The 23,058-nt window shown below is 48.2% G+C and overlaps 1 protein-coding gene across 1 annotated transcript; it reads right to left on the bottom strand.

Annotated features, from left to right (window-relative positions):
- Window positions 1-19,224: 19,224 nt before the first annotated feature.
- CHST14 (carbohydrate sulfotransferase 14) lies at window positions 19,225-21,331 on the bottom strand. The gene has a single exon (XM_081140920.1). It carries the CDS (start codon window positions 21,122-21,124, stop codon window positions 19,994-19,996), a length of 1,131 nt encoding a protein of 376 aa, XP_080997046.1. The 5' UTR covers window positions 21,125-21,331; the 3' UTR covers window positions 19,225-19,993.
- Between the last annotated feature and the right edge of the window lie 1,727 nt (window positions 21,332-23,058).

The raw sequence follows: 23,058 nt of genomic DNA, 5'->3' as shown, positions 1-23,058 counted from the left end.
TTTCTCCATTTCTAGAGTCAACAAATAATGGTATGTGAATTATAAAAGCTATGGTACTTAGTATTAAAGCAAGAGAAAAATAACTTTTGACAAAATATACATACAAAAGAGTATACGTAAAATATATGTACAGTTCAAAGAGTAATAAAACACTCATACCCACCACTCATCTTTCTACCTGAATCATAACTACTCATTTGTTTTTTCTTTTTCTAGAAATTAGAAGTAGATAGAAACATTTATTACATGTATTTATTTATAGGAGAGAATGAAAATAGCAAAGCTGATATAGGAGCTGATTTGTGTCACCTAGATACTTATCTTTCCCAAAGTGGATTCAGAGGGAACCCAGACCTGTGAAAAAAGGGCTTGATTATGGGGTCAAATAAGCTTGGAAGAACAGTTCATGTTCCACTGTCTCCACCTTCCACTCAGATCTACAAGACATAGTAACATATCAGGGGAAAAAGTGATCTCTTTAAATTCTGTATAATTCTGGATTCCCCCAACATATCTGACCATCAAAACTTTTCATGGGGTCTGTTATCTCCTGAATGCAACTTGTGTTCTGCTGAGGAAATGCCAGTGTGGGCCGGGCCTGAGGTAAGCTCTCACTAATGACTGCAGCCCAAGTGGATGCTTTCCTGACCAGTGATGCTAGCGACAGCACACTCTGAATAGTAAAATACCTCTAGACTCCTGAGTAAAGTAGAGGTTCAGGAGGGAGGGGGGAAAGAGGGTTAAAGTCATAGCCACTCTAATCAAAGAGAGGGGAAGGGAGGGAGCTAACATGAGATGAGCAAATTTGTTTTGATGGTTCAAGGAAACATTACCTTCAAGTTTGCAATTTGGGCAATGGTTTCCAGAAGGGAAAGGGTGCCTTGAATTATGAAAAATAAAGTGTAAGATCCTATTATTTGACTTGTGTTTTAATCAGTAAGAGTCCCTTAGTTCAGGCTGCTGTAACAGAAAACCATAGACTAGCAGCTTAAACAACACTTTCATTTCTCACAGTTCTGGAGGCTGGGAAGTCCAAGATCAAGATGCTGGCAGATTCAGTGTCTGCTAAGAGCCCTTTTCCTGGTTTTCAGATAGCAGCCTTCTCACTGTGTGCTCCCATGGTGGAGAGAGAGAGCTCCAGTCTCATCTTCTTATAAAGACACTAATCCCATCATAGGCTCTCCATCTTCAAGACCTCATCTAAATTTAATTGATTCCCAAAGGCCCACTTCCTAATACTATTATATTGGGATTAGGGCTTCATCATATGAATTTTGAGGGGACACAAACATTCAGTCCATCACAGTCTCTAACAATGATTTCATTAACAAGTATTGTAAAAGATTTTTGTTCCATTGTGCTTAAGAATACACACTGCTGCTGGGCTGGCATGGTTCAGTGGTTGAGAGTCGACCTATGAACCAGGAGGTCATGGTTCGATTCCCAGTCAGGGCCTATGCCCCGGTTGCGGGCTCGATCCCCAGTAGGTGGCGTGCAAGAGGCAGCTGATCAATGACTCTCATCATTGATGATTCTCTCTCTCTCTCCCTCTCCCTTCCTCTCTCTAAAATCAATAAAAAATATTAAAAAAAAAAAAAAAGAATACACACTGCTGCCCTAGCTAGTTTGGCTCAGACTGAAGGGCGCCAGGTTCGATTTGGGTCAAGGGCACATACCTCTGTTGCAGGCACCATTCCTGGCCCTCGTCTTTTCCTGGAGGCAACCAATCGATGTGTCTCTCTCACATTGCTCTCTCTCTCTTCCTCTCTCTCTCCCCCTTCCACTCTCTCTGAAAAGCAATGGGGAAAATATCCTTGGGTAAGGATTAAAAAAAGTAAAAAAAGAATACACGCTGCTGAACAAAATGTGTCAACACATTGTGAAGCTGTCTCCCAACATGCTCAGACACCATCAGGGAACATGCATGGTAACAACTTCATCACCAAGCTCCCACACCTAACATGATGAGACAAGAACAATTAAAAATGACACTTGTCCTGCCCCTGTGGGACTTATAGTCTGAGATGATAGACCACCAGAGACCCAAACAGAAAAGAAAGACAGGTTTTGAGAAAAGCAGATATCCATTTTAGGACAAAACACACTAAAGTGATAATCATTTGATGGAATATTGCTTTCTGAATAATAAAGCCTGCAAAGGTACAGATTAAAACAGCAATATTTTCTCCAAAGTGTCAATAGTGGTAACTAAAAAATTCAACAGCAACAATATTAATTAAAAATAAAGCTACATTTGTGTTCCATGCACTCCTTTGGATTTGATGCCTATGTGTGATTTCCCCTGTATCATGACGAATTCACTCTCCATGGCCATCGTTTTGACCTTTGTGGAATGTGTGATCAGGAGCCCAATCTGCAGGCTCCTGGGAACCCTCAAATGTCTGAGCAGAGACCAAATAAAAATCGTCAGAGGCAGATGCACAGTTCTAGGGGACTCTCAGCACCCCAAATACCATCCAGGGATTCTGGGACCACAGGTTAAGAACCACTGGTCTTACTAATGGCATTTTTTGAAGAAATAGAAAAAAAACTATACTAAGATTCATATGGAACCTCAAAGGATCCTGAATAGCCAAAACAATCTTGAGAAAGGAACAAAGCTGGGGGTCTCAGACTTCCTAACTTCAAAACCTATTACAAAGCTACAGTAATCAAAACAGTATGGTACTGGCGTAAAGACAGACAGATCAATAGAACAGAATACGGAGCCTCAAAATAAACCCTTGTGTATATTATCAAATAATTTTCAATAAGGGTGCCAACACAACACAATGAAGAAAGGGCAGCCTTTCAACAAATGGTGTTGGGAAAACTGGAAATCCACATGCAAAAGAATGAAGATGAAGACGGACCCTTCTCTTATGCCACCTACAAAAATTAACTAAAAATGGATTAAAGATCTAAATGTAAGACCTGAAACTATAAAACTACTAGAATAAAACATAGGGGGAAGCTTCCTAATAGTGGAATAGGCAATGATTTCTTAGATACAACACCAAAAACATAAAGCAAAAGAAAAGAAAAAAAAACAGGCAAAAGGGACTATATCAAACTTAAAAACTTCTGTGCAGCAATGGAAACAACCAACAGAGTAAAAAGACAACATATGGAATGGGAGAAAATATTTGCAAAGCATTTATCTGATAAGAGGTTAATATCCAGCATATATAAAGAACTTGTACAATTCAACAACAACAAAAAACTCAATGCAATTTCAAAAGGACTTGAGTAGACATTTTCCCAAAGAAGACATACTGATGGACAACAAGCATATGAAAAAATTCTCAACATCACTAACCATCAGAGAAATGCAAATCAAAATACCCATTAGGATGGCCACTGTTGAAAAGGAAAATAATGTTGGTGAGGATGTGGAGATATTGGAACCCTTACACACTGTTGATGGGGTTGGAAAATGGCATAGCTGCAATAAGAAACAGTGTGGAGTGTCCTAAAAAAAAAAAAAAATTAGAACTACTGTATGATTCATTAATCTCACTTCTAGTTATACATCAACAGAATTTAGCCCTGGCCAGTGTGGCTCAGTTTGTTGAGCATCATTCCTTGCACTGAAAGGTTGCTGGTTTGATTCCTGGTCAGGGCACATATCTAGGTTTCGGGTTCAATCCCCAGTCAGGGTGGGTGCGGGAGGCCTCCAATTCATGTTTCTCTCTCTCTCCCTCTCCCCCTCTCTCCAAAAATCAATAAAAACATATTTTTTTAAAAAGAATTTAAAACAAGATCTTGAAGAGATAATTGCATCCCCATGTCCACTGTAGCATTATTCACAATAGCCAAAATGTGGAAAGAATCTACATGTCCACTAACAGGTGAATGGATAAAATATGGTATATACATACAATGGAATATTATTCAGCCTTACAAAAGGACGGAAATCCTGTCTGTCACATGATACAACATGGATGAATCTTGAGGACACTATGCTAAGTAAGTAATCCAGCCAAAAAAGACAAGTACTGCATGATTCCACTTATATGAGGTATCTACCTAAAGCAGTTCAACTCATGGGAACAAAGCATAAGACGGTGTTTGCCAGGCACTGGGAGGAAGGGAAATAGTTGTTTAATGGGTACAGTTTCAGTTATGCAAGATGAAAAAGTTCTGGAGATTTATTATACAATGATGTGCATATGGTTAACAATACTGTACTATGCTCCTTAAATTGTCAAGAGGGTAAACTTATGGGTTTTATTTATTCTTTTGGTTTTTTACCACACACATACAAAAATACCACCTGTCTAAGAACCTCATTTGATGTGCTCTGAGTGATATTCCTCAAGCAGAGTCCCTCAGCCACATCCGGGGAGACTTATTTTCCAAGTTCCTTCTAGAAAAGGAATGTAAACTGAGTTTTCTGGGCACTTCAAGAGCCGGAATGATGGATGAGAAGCCATCCCGACCTCAGATTCATGCATGGCAACATGGGGAGCTATATTTGCAAGTAAGGACATGACAGCACAGAGTACACACCAGTCGGGTGGGGAGGAGGTAGTGCCAAGAGAAGCTGCCCTGAGGATGGGCATACACTGCCCAAGGCTGGCCATCACTCCTCCACAGGCTGTTAAGTAGCCTGGAAACATAGAGTGAGGTCACCAGGACAACCGAAAAAGCTCCCATGGCAGTGGAGAGGCAATGTGAGCAGCTGGACTCTCAAAGAGAGAGGAAGCCTGAAGTTCTGAGAATGATAATGTCATATTGAATGGACTCAAAGTCCAACAAGGACTACACACCAATTTAAAACACTAACACAGGAGGGCTCTCTCTGGAACACGCTCACCCTCACCTTTCTTCCTGCTCAGGCTTGCATCTTTACTTTTCTCCCCTAAACTCTAAGGTACCCCACAAAACTTGCAGCCAGTGGGGCAAAGGGCAGCCGCAGCTCATCTAGGCTCACCCCCTGAACCTGTCTCCAAGGCCTCCCATTTCTTCTATTTTACAGTGAGCTAACAGCAGCCCTGCTTTGGCTCACTTCTTTCCTACAACGTTTTTAGGGAGCCAAAGCAGAGCACCACTTAGGCCTATTGCTTCTTCTATCTTAAGCCCTTCCTTCGTTTCACTGTACCCAGCTTTAATAAACGTACTCTCGCCCTGGCCAGGTGGCTCAGTTGGTTGAGCATCATCCTGTGCACCAAAAGGTTGTGGGTTCAATTCCTGATCAGGGCACACACATAGGTTATGGGTTCGATCCTTCAGTTGGAGTGCATAGGGGAGGCAACCGATCAATGTTTCTCTTTCACATTGATGTTTCTCTCTCTCTCCCTCCCTCTTCCTTCCTCTCTTTCTCAAATCAATAAAAACATTTAAATAATAATAAAAGTACTCTCAAAATTTAAAAAACAGAATAAATTAGGAGAAACAAGATGGCGGCATAGGTAACAGCTGCATCCCCCGCCTCCCACAACCACATCAAAATTACAACTAAAATACGAACAACCACCACTAGGAACCTCCTGAGATCTGGCTGAACAGGGAACTGAAGAAGCACTGAGACCAGTAGGAGGGGTGGAGACTCGGGCAGATCGGGGCTGAATCAGAGACTCGCCACCGGCCCACACCCGGTGCCGGTGCTGCGGTTTAAACCTGGGAGGGAATCTCGGCGGTGGGGGTTTCCCGGAGGAGGGAGGGGTCCCAGCCCCACCGCGGGCCCCCAGCCCAGGGCTCCAGGGCTGGGAAGAGACGTCCCCACAACTCCGGGCTGTGAAACCAGCGGGACTGTGGCTGAGGGTCTCAGAGGCTGCGGGAGCCCCAGGCTTTCCTCTCAAAGGGCCCGCACACGGACTCACTCGGACGCTCCCTCTGAGCCCAGCGCCGGGCAGCAGCCTGAAAGGACCTGGGACACTCGGGGAGGAACTAACCTGCCTGAAGTTGGGGCGAGAGGTGGAGGGGCGGCTTCCTCCCAGGCAGAAGGGCTGGCAGAGGCTGTTGCTCCTTTGGCGAGTCCTCCCCGCACACAGCCGGCAGGCAGGCGCCATATTTGAATCGCCAGCACCTGACTCTCACCTTTGGCCCCGCCCCGTGATTCCCGGAGGCCCCGCCCCTCCCCACCTGCAGCTCATCCAGGCCATTTCCAGGGCTTTTCTTTGCAAGTGGCCTCTCCAGCCCCATACTTAGGACTTTCCTAAAATCTCTCAAACAAGCAGCAGCAGGCCCCATACGGCTTGATAAGTGGCGCCAGGCCTGGCACTAGCGGCAGCCTGCATTGGCTCATACCTTGGCCTCTCCTGAACACCTCCAAGCCCAGCACAAGTAGCAGCCAACTACGGTTTGCTGTGTAGCTCATGCTGGGTGGCCCTGGGCAAGGCACTGGCAGAGGCTGACTTTGCACCTCCCCGGAGGCCCCAGAGACAGTGCACCTGGTGGTCAGACTCGACCATGCTGGATTACAACCCTACCACATCCACGAGTGACACTCAAGGGGGGCACTTGGTGAACACCAAAACCCCACTCAAGTAAATCCTGCTCCAGCACATCAGCTCTTTGGCTGTAGTTGCAGCTGGTCCTCACAGCTGATTGGCCTGGGGGTCAATTCCTCCCAGTGACGCCAACAGTGACCAAGGCTCAATTACAACAGGACAGTGCACACAGCCCACACAGAAAAGCACCTAAAAGGCCCAGCTCAGGTGACTGGGGAGACTGAGCCACTGGGCCCTACAGGACACCTACTCCACAAAGCCACTCTACAAATTCCAGGAGACATAGCAGCTCTACCTAATACATTGAAACAAACACCTGGAAGCAGCCAAAATGTGGAGGCAAAGAAACATGTCACAAAGGAAAGAACAGAAGAAATCTCTAGAAGAGGAACTAAATGAAATAGATCCAAGCAAGCTAACAGGTACAGAGTTCAGAATTTTGTTTATAAGGATGTTTAAGCAGACTATTAGGGAAATAACTGAGAAAATTGATAACATAATAAAGTACCAATTTGAAATGAAGGCTACACAAACTGAAATGAGGAATAATTTACAGGGAATCAACAGTAGAGTAGAGAATGCCGAGAATCAAATCAGCAATTTGGAACATGAGGAAACAAAAAACACCCAACTAGAAGAGCAAAAAGAAAAGAATCCAGAAATATGAAGATAGTATAAGGAGCCTCTGGGACAACTTCAAGAGGCCTTACTTTCGTATTATTGGGGTGCTAGAAGGGGAAGAAAGAGACCAAGAAATTGAAAACCTATTTGAAAAAATAATTACAGAAAACTTCCCCTACCTGGGGAAAGAAATAGACTTACAAGCCCAGGAAGCACAGAGGATTCCAAACAAGAGGAACCCAAAGAGGCCCACAGCAAGACACATCATAATTAAAATGATAAAGGTTAAAGACAAAGAGAGAATCTTAAAAGTAGCAAGAGAGAAGCAATTAGTTGCCTACAAGGGAGCACCCTTACGACTGTCAGCTGATTTCTCAACAGAAACCTTGCAGGCCAGAAGGGAATGGCAAGAAATATTCAAAGTGATGAAAAACATGGAACCACAACAGATTGCTCTACCCAGCAAAGCTATCATTTAGAATTGAAGGTCAAATAAAGAGCTTCACAGATAAGAAAAAGCTAAAGGAGTTCACCACCACCAGAGCAGCACTACAGGAAAAGTTGAAGGGTCTTCTTTAAGAAGAAGCTAATGAACAAAAGAATCTGACAAACTAAATAGATCCAGAGACATTGACGCATGCAACAGAATCATATTTCAGAGGAAAGGGTGAAGGGGGTGAAGGGTGGGAAGAGATTAACCAAAAAGTTATATGCATATATGCATAACCCATGGACAGGGTGAAGGTGTGGGGAGGGGGTGGGAGCGAAGTGGAGGGGATCAATTGGGGGGAGAAAATGGGACACCTGTAATACTCTCAACAATAAAGATAAATTTTTTTAAAAAGAATAAATGAAAAAAACACACACTAACATTGGTAAACTGCTTGATATTTGATCTTTAAGAGGGTTAAAGTTAATCAAAGTTGAACCCTCTGACACTGTAGGTTTTCTAATTTTAGACTCTGCTACAGAAAAGAAAAAGTACATATATACCACAAATATAGCATATCTAGATTATATATATATATATATATAGATATATATGTGTATATATATATATATGATAGAATGATAGAAAACACAACTAAATGTTTTCCAGAGTAGATTAGGAGAAAAGGAATATTTCATGTACACTGTATGTTCGGTGTGACCTGTCCCCTTGACTTCATGACAGCATGCTCCCCAACCTCATGATTAGTGTTCACATCACAAGGAAACCATGTCTTGAGAAAGTCAACACAGTGTAAAATGCTCACTGGAATGAAAACACCCATATTTCAGTCCTCATGATGTGAGAGTGACTTTGGACAAATCAAGGAATCATACACGTGACATCTCCAGAAATTACTAAGTAATTCGCTGTTGAATCGTGTATCTGGGAAACTTTTGAAATCAAGTCCCTCTGAAGCTTGAGGCCCTATCTCAGTCATTCTTCAGTGGGAGAAGGGGCAAGCTGGACGAGGAAACATGAAGAGTCGCCAGTAAGTACCCACGTCCGGCATTTCTCACCTTTGAGTAACATACCCTCATTTAAGAAGAAAAAATGCACAGAGCACTGGAGTTCACTTATTCGAGTAAGTGCAAAACACGAAGCTAAATATATTTGTGCTAACGGTTATTATACTACTGTGGAAACCAAAACAAAATTACTACTAAAAACAACCCAAGTTGAAATCATTCATTTTATGTGAAAAACTATACTGTGTCTCTGCAACTGAATCCTGCCCACCTGACTGTCATGACACCCCTAGACCATGGGTTCTTTGAGTTCAGTGCATTTCTCCAGCCAACTTTCTCACCACTGTTGTTTTGCTTTGTTCTGTGCATTGTCATAATTTGCTTATTTGACCTGCCTCTGTTCTTTTCTAATCAGAACGGAACAATTCAGGGGGAGTGGCTTGGCACCACCTCTGCTGTAAACGCCAGCTTGCAAGTGGAAGTGGTGGGGCAGTGCTGGACCCCGAGGCAGTGGTTTACACCGGCGGAAGACTGCGCAGAGATTTGTTTAGGTTAGCCAACACCCAACACCCGAATCCCATACACTCCTGAGTCTTATTTTGACAAAAACTTCCCTAGTCTAAACACTGAGTCTCTTAACCTTATTTGTACCACAGCTCCCTTTGACAGTCTGGTGAAGCCTCAGAATAATGTTTTGCATTTAAAAAAAAAAAAAAAAAAGCATAGGATTGCAAAGGAAAACGATTATATTGAAATTTAGTTATCAAAATATTGAAAAGCAAAAATGTGATCCTGATATGTGCTTCTTTATGAGCACATTAAGGATCTAGTGGCAGGTCAAATAACTGTCATAATTTCTAAGTGGTTATTGGTATAATCAATAGTTTGTGATATCTTCAACAAACTAGGTTGTGGGTTCAATCCCTGGTCAGGGTGTGTAGGGAAGGCAATTGATCAATGTGACATCTTCAACAACTGTAAAATGATATAAAAGTATTTCTATAGATGACAAAGTCACCAATTTTAATATTTCATAAAACTATGAACTTTTAACATTTCATAACACATTTCACACATTTCAGAATAGGTTAGCGAAAATAAAGATGTAACTTTTCCCTAAGTTTACCAAACCCCTGAATTCTGCCCACAGACCCCCCTAAGGGGTCCTGAGGATCCCAGGCAAGGACCCTTGGCCTAAACCTTACCCAAATAAAATGGTCAGACTTATACATACATGTTCAAGGTTAACTGCAGGCTTGGATGATTCAGGAGCTGCCCAGGCACATGGACCATCGCCACCTCTCTCCTTTCACAAAGGAGCATGGCTAGGACCCAGACCCAGCACTCTTGGCCAGCAGGTCTCTGAACTTCCGTGGCACCAAACCACAAGAAGCTTGGCTGTCCTGGCATAATGAGGTTCTTATCCAGAATCTCCTTTTACCCATTTCTCTTAGATTCGCTGCCAGGTGAGGCATGCGTCCTCCCCTTCGCTGTCAAGCACCCCTCCCTGGGAGGAGCCCGCATTCTCTAGTGCATCTGTATGCGGCTCACAAGCCAGGAGGAAGGGCGCTAAAAAGACTGTTCATCCCTATGAGGAGGAAGGTATCTCCCCAGAGCACAAGGACCTCCATGGTTGTTAGGCAACTGGTGGTGAGAAAGCAGGCCAGCAGACCTCCACAGCAAGAGGCTCCCAGCCGGTCCCATGGTTGCCCTCTCTACCCACCCTCTGCCCGGGAAGGGCAGACATGCCCTAGGGTTGCTAGGCAACAGGATAGACTTCACCTGTGATGGTAGCCAGAAGGCTGTTATACCCTAGTAGTGTGTGGCACGTGATGAGTGTGTGTGTGTGTGTGTGTGTGTGTGTGATGTGACGCATCACTTCCCCTGGAGGTCTAGAAAGGGGTGGAAAAAGTCAAATTTCTAAAACAGCCTAAAGGAGCATTTGGGGTTCCAGCCAGGCCGACTGTGGAGACGGGGGCTCACTGCAGAGGACGTGAGAGGTGCCCCTCCCCTGGGATATCACTGTTCTTCCTACACCAGGTCCTATCAAAATCTGCTCTCCATTCATGGTCAAGGTGCTAAAAGGGGCTGATAAATAAATACATCACATAACCCAGCGGCTAAGACTTCGCAGCTGCTCCAGGCAGTGTGGAGCTGAGCACAGGCTGAGAACCCAGCTTCCCGCGTCCACTCTCTGGGCAGCCTCTCAGTGGCTGTGTGACAGCCCTCTCTGAGCCCCAGCCTCCCTTTCTGTAAAATGAAGCAGTAAAATCCTTCAGAAAGTCACCAGGAGAATCAAACATGCAAGTCAGCCTGAATCTAACCATGAGAAAACCATCAGAAAATTCAAATTGAGGGACATTCTGCAAACAACTAAGTTTAATGCTTCAAAATGATAATACCCGAGAGACCAAAGGCAGGGCTGGAGGACTGCTGTCAGTGAAAGATGACTGAGAAGTCAGGGCAGTTAAATATGGTGCATGATCTTTGATTGGATTTAAAAATAAACAGTTAAAAATATATGGACAATCAGGAAATTTAAATGTGGACTTACCTAATACTGTAATATTATTATAAAATGTCTTAGGCTTGATTATACTGGGTTACATCGCAGAACGTTTTTTTTCCTTGGGAGATACATGCTGAAATATTTTGGGGGTGAAGAATGACCAGGTCTGTAATCTATTTTGAAATGGTTTAGAGAAACATACATATACAGAGAGATAAAACAAATGTGGCAAACTCTGAACTAGTGAATCTAGGCCTATGGGTGTTTGCTGTACTAATTTTACAACTTCTGTGTAGGTTTGAACATTCTCAAAATGAAAAATAGGAGACAAGGCATACAGACACCTCTTTGCACAGGGCTGGCACAAAGAGGCAGCTAATAAAGGACAGCTCCTTGCTATGATTGGCTAACTTTTGCACCTATGTGGGATGATTTCTTAAACCAAAAGAAAGACTGTAGAATGCTGGGATGGTGGGCTCTGCCATGGGATGGGGGCAAGACTCAGGCTGCTGGAGACTTGCTGGAACCTCCCCACTCTGTGTGACCCCTTGAGGGGTGACGACAGCGTTCCCTGACACAAAGAGGGAGCTCCTCTCACACTCTGGGAGGAAGATGTCATAACCCAGTCCCCAGGTTATGAGCCATGTTCAGAGCCTGGCCTCCAGACTTCACTGTGGAACATAAGAGATTAGAGCTGGAAATGACACTTTTAATCCCAGGCTTGATGGAGGCAGCCTCCAGCTGCAGAACTTGGAAAACAGACGGTACCTTTGGAAGAATGAAAAAGAAGTGCTCCCTCCTCTCGGAGACCCAGCCTGTGTCTGGGCACCTGCTGCCCAATCGCACACAGCAGCCCTGATTAATCCCTTCTGTGTAATATTAACTTCCATTTATTGAATGCCAGGCATGGTTTGTGAGTCATTTTGAAACCTCACAACTCTTCAAGACGGATGTTATTTTGCTCGTTTCACTTGTGGGGAAACAGGCTCAGAAAGGTTTAGAGGCTTGTTCAACTGGCCCAGCTAGTGAGTGTCTGAGCAAGACAGCTAGTATCTGAATCCAGAGCTTCCTGACTCCTAAAATGTCATCCCACTGCTGCTCTCCAGACTCCTCGTTCAGAGTTTTATGGCGTGTAAAACTGCTTTCCTCACGTGATCTGCAAGTCCCCATAAGGTAGTAAAGGTGACCGGTGAGGAAACTGAGACTTAGAGAAGGGAATTGCTCAAGATCATCAGAGACTTGTGGCAGAGTCTGAACTGGAATGCAGGAACCAGGTCACTCTGTGTCCTTAATACCCCAAGGAACTCCCTTCCTAATAACCACTGGTGGCTGAGACCCACCTCCTGTAGGAAGCCTGGGTGGATTGGGAACAAATGAATGCGGCCTCCTTTTATCTCTTCTTTAGGGAAGCCATTTGATTGCTGGAAGTTCCTCCCTCTTGGTAATTTTCATGGTCACTCCTCAACTCCCACTTTTCATGACATCTAGCTATATCCCTCCTTTATCTCAGCAAGCCCAGGACCCAGCCCTGCATGGGCCACTTTCTCCACCTGCCAAACCTCTGCTATTGCTTCCTGAGTGGAATATCTCTCTTTCCTTCCAATCTCCTCCTTTTAGGGAGCAATATGCTAACTACCAGGTGTCCACTGTGATTCCTGATTTCTCTTCCTGCAGAAGTTCCTCTTCCTTTAGTCCCCTTGATGCCATTTAATCATCCACCCATCCATGTACTCTCTCATCCACCCATTTGTCTGTCCATCCTTCCATCCATCCACTTTTCCATCTAGCCACTCCTTTCATTCCCACTCACTCACTCACTCACTCACTCCTGTTCACCCATCCACCTACCCACCATCCATCCATCCATCCATCCACCCACCCACCATCCATCCATCCATCCACCCACCCACCCACCCACCATCCACCCATCCATCCACCCACCCACCCACCCACCATCCATCCATCCATCCACCCACCCACCCACCATCCATCCATTCATCCACCCACCCACCATCCATCCATCCATCCATCCACCCACCCACCCACCATCCATCCATCCATCCACCCACCCACCCACCCACCATCCATCCATCCATCCACCCACCCACCCACCCACCATCCATCCATCCATCCACCCACCCACCCACCATCCATCCATCCACCCACCCATCCACCCACCCACCCACCATCCATCCATCCACCCACCCACCCACCATCCATCCATACACCCATCCACCCACCCACCATCCATCCATCCACCCACCCACCCACCCACCATCCATCCATACACCTACCCACCCACCCACCATCCATCCATCCACCCACCCACCATCCATCCATCCACCCACCCACCATCCATCCATCCACCCACCCACCCACCCACCCACCATCCATCCATCCACCCACCCACCCACCATCCATCCATCCACCCACCCACCCACCATCCATCCATCCACCCACCCACCATCCATCCATCCACCCACCCACCCACCATCCATCCATACACCCACCCACCCACCCACCCACCCACCATCCATCCATCCACCCACCCACCCACCATCCATCCATACACCCATCCACCCACCCAGTCTATAGGGCAGAGACAGAAAAGGAACCACATCGGTTAAAAGCTCTCCTAGAAGTGTGCAGTACTAGGGACCAGGAGACTTCAGAGGAGGGAAAGGTTAACTGGTCAGTAGCTGAGAAAAGCCTCAGGATGTCCAGGCATCTGAGCTGTGACTGAGGCCCCCCCCCTTTTTTTTTAAAATCCTCACCCAAGGATATGTTTTGATTTTTTTAGAGTGAGAGGAATGTAGATAAGGAGGGAGAGAGAGAGACATTGATGTGAGAGAGAAACATTGATTAGTTGCCTTCAGTTCGTGCCTCCATCAGGGATGAAACCCACAACCTAGGTATGTGCCCTTGCTGGCAATCGAACCCACAACCTTTGGGTGTACAGGGCGACACTCCAACTAACTGAGCCACCTAGCCAGGGCCAACTGAGTCCTCTTTCTTGTTCTGTTCCTCCTTTGTGCCCATTGCTCCCCCAATTCTCCATCTATCTGTTTTGTTATATGTGGGTGCTTGGGCTTAAGGTAGTCTAATAAACAAAAATCAAAGAGTCCTCCCCAAAAGTTGCTGGCTTTTTCCTCCTGGGTTTCCTGCTTTAGTTGGGCCAGCTCTCTCATCTATCAGAACAGTTCTCTTTTTATTACTAGAGACTTGCACCCAGACAACAGGAGACCCCCCTACCAGGGGACTGGCCTGCCACTGTGTCCAGTAGCTTCTGTGGAAACGGCTCACTACAGCTTCTCATTGGTGGGTAGTGGAGGCATGCCTGGGTTGCCCCCAATTTGATTTAGTTAACCCCCAATTTGGTTTAGTTCCTCAACCAGAAAGTGTTGTCCCATTTCCCCTACCCCTGCCCAGCCAATTCCACTGTTCTTGGGCCTGCCTCCAGACAGCCTGTGACCCCTCACTCAGGGGCCAGCCTGATGTCCAGTTGCCATGAATTCCTCTGTTTTGATGGCCTCTCTGCACACAGTGCTTGGACTCTTGGGACTTGCTCTGGCAAAGGTCCCAGGGGGCAGTTCAATCTCTCCAGGGCAGAGAACAGAGAAATGATCCAGTAGATGCCCCCTGTGAGGTAGAATGTTTGGTTCCCTCCACCTGCAAACAGTGAGGTGGTCGCCCAGCAGGTCTGGGGAAGCTGTTGAGCCAGTGGCAGGAGTGACACGACAGGCTTCTCCTTCCCAAGCTTTTGAAGGCCCTCATGTCTTTCTGTCCCCCAAGGCCCTACCCCAAGGCTAAGGCTGGCACAGCTTTCCTACTGGAGGGTTAAAGGGCAGGGGGTGACCTGGTCTGCCCTGATCTCTTTGTCCCCTCACAGTGGCACAATCAGGACTAATGTTGTGATTCTCTTAGTCTCATTGGGACTTCTCTCCAGACTGGTCCAGGACATGGATATGACAAGCTCAAAAGCTCAGTTGGGGGATGCTACAGAAGACCTGGTATTTGCCAGCATGCAGGTCCCTGGGAACTCCGTTTAGGGAGATTTTGCTTCTTTCTCAGGCTGCCCTGGAGTTTATGTGAATGATCAGATTGGGAGGAAGCCTAAACTATATCCCTTGAGAGGTCTGGGATTCCAGCACCCAGACTCAACCTCTGGGTGAATCTGCTCTCCCCTGAAAGGACTTGAGCCTATGAAAGACTGAAGCTAGGCAAAGGTGATCATTAGGGTTTTTTATTTTTTTAAAACACTTCATTAAATTTATTAGGGTGACAATTGTTAATATGAACATACAGGTTTCAGGTGTGGGTTTCTGTTACAAGATCTGTATATTGCTCTGAGTGCCCCCCAGGCAAAGGTGATCATCAAAATCCACCCAGTTAATGACAGGCACAAACCAAGGATAACCAAAACCTGAAACTAGCTGGGCACACTGCAGGGGAAATATCCTGAAAACTACATTATGGGCATTTGGGCATGGCAATGGCACACATCTTCTGATGCCCAAATGAAGGCAGGGCAGAAGTCCTGCTATAAAGCCAAGGAATGGCCATGGGGAAGAGTTAAGTTCAGGACCCCCCAGGCATCTTAGAGGCTCTTGATAGGCCAACAGCTGTTTTCTGGTTGTTGAAAAGGTCATATGTCAACAGAACTTTTGGGAACAAAGGCCCATAAGTCAGAGTAGCCAAGTTGAGCCTGTGCAGCAGGTGCTATGTTCACGTCTTCCTGCTGTGAGAAGTGTGATCGGCTGACAGCCTCCAGCCGCCGCTACAGCTTTCTCTCTCATTTTGATCTGCCTCAGTGTTTGTGTCCACCCCCATTTCTGCCCGAGGGACGATTCCTCCAAAAGGTAACCTTTGCCTGGGATGCCCCATGAGTCTTGAGGAGACTTTCTTAGAGCTACACTGTAATGGGAGACTCTTCCCATACAATTCTTCCTTTCCTCTCTCCTTTCACAGGTGTCGGGCTCTTCCAGCCTACTGCTCCCTTGTCCTTTGTCCCTCACAGCTGTTTCTTCTATAAATCTCTTGCACGTCTAATTCTGCCTTGGCATCTGCTTCTCGGAGGACCTGAACTGAAAGTCTAGTATATTCGTGGTCTGGGCTCAGAACTACTGGAAAGTTGATTCTCAGGGTGGGCAAATCTGAGGAATTTTATAATAGCTGGAGAGGTCTATGGACAGAATCACTTGTGGAGTGTTAGAAAGGAGGGCTGGAGATGGGTGCAGAAATCAGAGAAAATGAACACAATGCTTGTCAGCAAATGCAATGAGCTGGATAATTTATGATGCATGTTCACTTATAAAGGAGTGAACATTAGATGGAGCTGGGTTTTAATCCTAACCCCTCCATCTCTTTGGACAAGTCACTTAGCCTTAATTTCCTCATCTATAAAATGGAAATAATTTTGCTTACCTTGCTGGGTTGTAGTTAGAATGGAGAGGATGCATGTAAAGTACTTACCAACATTACTAATTTCAGAGTAGCTACTGTTAAATATTAATATTTTCCTGCCCTGGCTGGTGTTGCTCAGTGGTTAGAATGTCAGCCTGAGCACCCAAGGTTTGCAGGTTCAATTCCTGATCAAGGGCAGGTGCCTGCGTTGCAGGTTTGAAAGGAAGGCAACCAATCTATGTGTCTCTCTCATCAATGTTTCTCTCCTTTCTCTCCACCTTCCCCTTCCCTTCCACTCTCTCTCTGAAAATCAATGGAAAAAAATATCCTCACTCTTCGGGTGAGGATTAAAATAATTATAATAATTACATATATATATATATATATATATATATATATATATATATATATATATTATTTTTTTTTCCTTTAGGAAGAGAAAGAATGTCTTTCCTCTTGATTGAAGCCAGGCACGGACTGGTTCAATATGAAAAGCACTGGACCCACCCTGGGAGAGTGCCAGGGGGCTTGACCCCCTCTGGTGATGATCCCCCAGGAAAGGTGAGGGTTCTGTGTTCACCCACGGGGAGGGTCAACTGCTCCACTCAGAACTTGCTTCCTGTAGAGGGTCTATGTGGTGGGACCCTCCTGAAGGGAGGGGACAGAGGTGTGAGAAGAAAAGGGAGAGGAAACAACCTCAGAACTTAAGGTGAGATGGTTTCTGGGCAGTATCATCAGACAGGATGAAAAATGAACCAGAATTGGAGCCTGGAAGTGGAGTCAGGAGGAAGACCTGGAGGGCCAGGTCCCTTCGGGCTCCTCCCCTTTCCTTTGTTCTTGAGAGAAGTTAAACCATTGCCAGCCCCGTCCCCCTGTGTCCAGGAGAATCGGGTTGTTGGGATGGAGTGAGTTCTGAAGGGGACCCTTGTCTTCATAGTCAGTGGTGTAGGGCTTGGCTCCTTGTGGCGATGAGAGCTGACTCAGTGCAAAGGGAGAATCCAGGAAGACACAGTCCAGGTGTCCAGTCCTGAGAATGCCCCTGCCCCACCCTTGGCAACCTAGAGCTTGCCACCCTCATCCCCCCAGTTCTGGCTTAAGTGCCCAATATAAAGCAGGCCACACTAGGGCCAGCTGGATCCCCACAACTCTGCCACCTCCTTGGCAGCTTCTTTTAAAAAGTCTATTTTCCTGAAAGGAAGGGTAGATGACAAATTCATTTCCTCAGGGGCTGACTCTAGGAAAAAATGACAGTAGGTGGCAGTTTGCCTCAGCAGTCCCCCTCATCTTCTTACCTCAAACCCTCTTCCCCACACCACAGGTGTCCAATACAGGCTGTCAGGATGCTCTCTGGCCTGCCACCCTTTAATGCCTGAGAGGACAGTAGTCAATAAGCTAACATGAAGGGCTTCATTTGTCTCCCACTTCTTCAGGGTGGGGATTGGTAAATGTCAGCTGGGCTAAATTGAATTCTTTGCAAATGAGGGAATGAAAGAACTAAGAAGGGGGAAAGTGTGTAAATGCTCCTAAATATGACCCCCACCTGCCCTTCATCTTCTTAATCTCTGTGTTCATTCCCTCTTCTCTCAACCCCCACCTTCCACAATCTCCATCTCTCTCTCCTGGCTCCCAATCTGGGAGCACACAGACCTGGTTTGGACTTTGGGCAGGGTACTTACCTCTCTGTGCCAGTTTCCATGCCTCTAAAGCTGGATAACACCTGTGGCATTGGGCTGTTGTGAAGATTGAGACGAGGTAACACAGCAGCTGGGCCCAGCACACTCTGGGTTCTCTGGGTTCCAGGCTGCAGATCTTATAAGGGAGACTGAGTGGCTGATACAGGTCTGAAGCGGCAGTTCCCAGCCAAGGAGGAAGAAGCTGGGGCAAGGTAGGGCCCTGAGGGGCCGGAAGCTCAGAGAAGGACTGACTGGTTGGCAGAGGAAGTGCTCTGTCCTGAAGCAAGATGTACACCTTGGTTCTGCTGAGCTATATACATGCCTATTGTATGCCAGCCCCTTGGCTAGGTTCTGGGAACAAGGCAGACATGGTGTCAGCTTCACACAATTCAGTCTCAGTGGGGAGACTGACCAGTAACTGGGCCATTACAACAGAGCATGGTAAGTGCTATCTGAGGTGAAGTCCCCAGAGCCAAGGGGACCCTGAAGAGCGGCACCTGACCCAGACAAGAGATCAGACAAGGTCTCCTGGTGAGTCATGGCAGAGAACCATGAGTGCCCACAGAAGCCCCCTTCCCCAATTTCTCCTCCAAAGTTAGTCCAACAGCAAGGCTAGGTTTATACCCTCCCACATCGCCCACAACTTCCTCTGGACCTAAGTCAGCAACAGCCTGGCCCTCGCTCAAACTCCTTGCCTTCATTGTAATTCTCAAGACCGGGAAAAACCTCTCCTTGTTCACACAACGATCCCTTTTTTCATCTGGGGGCCTCCTTAGTCACCAACTACTCCTGCTTAAGAGGCAGAGAAGCCAGTGTCTCATACCCTCCTCCCTCTTCAGGGTTAAGTAAGCCCTGGGGGTGTGCCATTCCTAATGGGGTTTGCCCTTCGGTGGCATCCCAGGAGCTCAGTCTGTGCTCAGGTATGGCCTATGGGGAGCCCCTCAATTCTCCATGGTATGGCAGTGGCCCACTAGACTGGCCCAAACAAGTTACATTTTGTCTTCCTTTCTCTACCTACAAGCAACCTCTCCTGACCTGGGGAGACAGACATCTGGGAGACTTGATTGATGCACAGGAGCTCAGAGGGAGAATCAGAGATGCTGACTTTGTATACAAAACAGCTTTATTAAAAATTCAGCTATTAGGAAAACAAAGCCTTCACAAGGGTTCTATCAAAAAGTACAAATTTTAAATAAATGTGTCAGAAAAGTTGCAGCCAGATACACCAGCCACAGTCACAACCTTGGGGGAAGGGAAGAGGTGCCCAGAACCCCAAGAAGAGGCTGGGAACAGCGGTCTTTGGATGCCTGCAGAGTAGGGTCCTGGAGCTATCAGGCAAGAGCCCTTAACTCAGTTTTCCTTTCCTTGGAAAAATAGAGAGAACATTGAAAGTGTAGGAAACTCTGAGTCTGATGCAGAAAGGCACAAAAGTTATTTATAAGGCATGAGTGCTAACTCATGGATGAATGGGTGATCAGAGCCACAGGGCCCTGGCTCTGGTTGTGTTACTGATGGGTGCCATCTCTGGGTTTGGCCACAGGTTAAGGTGAACCAAGCAGACTGCACAATCCCTGCAGTCAGTCTGTAGAACAGATGTGTTGCTTCACTGGCAAACTGGTATCTGGCTCTGCCAGGACAAGAAAGATCACATTGGCCAAGAAATGCCCCCAATGAGAGAACACCAGGCCTGTCCAACCCTGTCCTCTGAGCCATGGTGGGCACCCACCCTGGACAAACACGTCCAAGGGCAGTCCCTGCCATCCAGATACCTGGAGAAGCTCCATGCCTAAGAGCCAGGGCTTCTCTGAATGGCAGGCAAAAGAAGCTGGCATTGTCAAAACCGGTCCACAACAGCTGCTGGCCCATACGCATGGTCACTGGTGACAGGCCTCCCTGGTGACATTGGGCAGTGGGTAGGCAAAGAGGGAGAAGTCCAGGATATACTTAGGCAGCAAATCCTGCAGCAGGGACCATGGGGCGCTGCACAGGTGGTAGTGCAGGCTTTCATGGCTGGCAGGCCGGTACCAGGCCTGGCGAGCTGGGAATCGGACATGGGGTGGTGCCCGCACCCACTCCAGCACCTGGTTGGCATCAGCCTCCAGTCTCTCATAGGAGCCTACAAAGTCATAGCGCACAGCACAAGGCTGGCACAGGTGGTACACGGGCATCCAATGCTCATTCATGCGCTCAGGGTCCTCGTCCACTAGGTACCTCAGGAACTCGGGGAAGGTGACATCGTCCCCTGCAGGGCTGGGCCCCGCTCCTGCCCGGTACCGCTTCACTATCTCAGCCCCATAACGCTGCTGGTACTCTCGGATCTCGCCAAACTTATTGCGGTAAGCAGAGAGAAGGCGTTCCAAGGGGTCCCGCACAAACAGGAACTTGAAGTAGTGCTGCAGGCGGTAGCGAATCTCCTCAGGCCGCAGGTCTGCCAGGAACACCAGGTCATTGCGGTGGTCCATCTTGAGGCGGACGTCCACGCTGTCCAGGACGCCCGCCAGCACCTTCAGCACCCGCTTCCAGTTAGAGCAGGCCACCTTGGGGACGTAGCAATAGAGGAAGCGGTAGCGGTCACTCACAAGGATGTGGCGCAGCAGGGTGCGCCGCTGTCCCACCGGCAAGTCCCAGGGGTCCCGGGGCATGCCCGGTTGCCCGCACACTGCCTGCAAGGTCCGGTTTCGGATGTCCTGCCTCACCTGCAAGTCCGAATCCCCGGCATCCAGGGGCAGCCCCCCAGGCCGGGAAACTGTCCCGCGCCAGGCGGCGCCCTCGCGGTTGGGAGGGTGCAGGGGAAGGGGCTTCATCTCGGCCAGAATGCCCCGCTCGATCATGAGCAGCAGCCCGCTGGAGGCCACGATCACCGCGAACATCAGCATGGACGGCAGCAGCAGGGGCGGCCCCCCCAGCCCGGCCCGGGCCCTGCCCAGTGGGGCCCGCCTCAGCGCCCGGCCCAGGGGCTCGGCGCCATTTGGGGCCGCCAGCGGGGTCAGCGGGCGGGGAAACATGGTGATCCAGGGGTGGGGGCCTGCACGGGCCTGGCCGATCCCGGGGCTGCCAGCCTGGGAGACAGGCTCAGGCTGCGGGCGGCCGCTGAGGGTTTGGGGCCGCAGCGCTGAGCCGGGGTCAGGGAGGGGAGCGCCGACGGGAGACCAGGGCGCACGCGGGGGTGGCCGGCTCCCGGGAGCAGGCACCGGAGCGGGCGGCGGGCGGCGGGCGGCTGGCGGCGGGAGGGCGCGGCGAAGGAATGGGGCCGGATGTCCCGCCCGGCAGCTCTCCGCCCCCAGCCCCTCAGTGACACAGGCACGGGGGCGGGCCCAGCCGGGGGCGGAGAGAGGGGCGGGCACCCCTGCAGGGAGCGGGCTGGAGCGCGCGAGCAGACCCCTACCCGGGAGAGGGCGCCCGATGCAGGGCCGACCTGGTCCTCCCGGTTTCGGGGACAAAAGCTGATGAGGTCCCGAAGGCAAAAAGGACGCAGCCTGCGGGGAGTTCTTTCAGGAAGCTGGACGTAGAGGACTGCACCAGACACCCTGTTGCACACTCTGGCCTGGCTGAGCCCTTCCTTTTAAACAGCTGGAGGAAACCACACGCGCGCGCGCGCGCGCGCGCGCGCACACACACACACACACACACACACACACACACACACACACACAGTGCTTGTGAGAAGTCCGTTTCTAGCTTGAAACAGAGTCCCCAGTGTGCTCTCCCTGCCCACTGTGAGGAACAAGACTGCCGGGTACTGACCAGTGGCTTTTCTCCATGGTGACACTTACATTGAACTACCTGGCCGATTACAGTGTTTATCCACTAGGTAATGCTGAATGTCCCTTCGCCAGGCATGAAGAAGTGGGATAACTGGAACTCTCTCTGGTGAGGGGCCAATGACAAGCTGGTGCCTGGTGACCAACCATGTGGTCAGCACACATTTTGAAGGGTGCCCAGCTGGGGGCACAGCAGCAGCAAGCTTCCTTGCCTGGAGCCAAACACATGCTCAAAGGCACCAAGTTGGCCACATTGGCTAGAGGCAGATCCGGGAATGCCCTGGGTATCAGTGGCCAGCCATTCCCCACTTGAACTGTACACCTTGCTAAGTATTCAGACTTCACCCTGTTACGTGTGGAAAGCCAGGGAGGCTCTGAAGCACAGTAGTAAACGTGATGAGAGTCCAACTTCTTGAGGCAGGTATCTGTTCAGTGTTTTTTTATTTTCTGCTTCATTTGTCAGTCCTCCTGGGAGGGAGGTTCCATGGGCATTTTCCACCGTACAACTGAAAAAACAAGTCTCAGGGAAGCTGAGACTGTGTCGGTCTGATTCTAAAACCTAAATTCCTAATCACCATCCTTCAGAGATGGAATACAGACATATAATGGGGGGAGGAGGGAGCAGCTGACCCACAACCCACTGTATTGGGGGGGGGGGGGGAGTAGAACAGTAGAGGCCAGAGGCTTTTAGTGGGAGAATGGCATTACGTTTGATCAGAATTCAGAAGGATTAGGGGCTGAGGGATAAAATGAAGACAGAAGACTCCTGGATGCCCCCCAATCCTAGCAATATCAAAGCACACAGGATGAGCCTTCATTCCCTCAGCAAGGAGTGCCACTTGCTAGATACTGGGGCCCTAGGCCAATTTCTGTTGGCCAGCTTCCCAAGGGTATGACCCAAGGTGATGAGGTGCTATCTTCACTGTACAACTATCTGGGGAACAGTTCCCAGGTCACTAGCCTCGTAAGGGCTAGCAACCCAAGGATTTCACTCCAGGCAGGTGGCTCTGGCTACAACAGTGCTAAGTTAACTCCTGTTCCGTTTTCTCCCCTCCCTCTGCTTTCCTGCTCTCTGCTTACGGGTTTTAGTGAGCCCCTGCACTGCAAGTGTTAAAAGGGACCCACAAAATAAATACCCCTCCACAGCCATACACAAAAAGATGACAGGACACACAGGA

Source organism: Miniopterus schreibersii (genome assembly GCF_964146895.1).
Source record: "Miniopterus schreibersii genome assembly, chromosome: 1".
Classification (NCBI taxonomy): domain Eukaryota; kingdom Metazoa; phylum Chordata; class Mammalia; order Chiroptera; family Miniopteridae; genus Miniopterus; species Miniopterus schreibersii.
The sequence above is the reverse complement of the archived record's forward strand: the minus strand, read 5'-3'. Positions and strand labels throughout refer to the sequence as shown.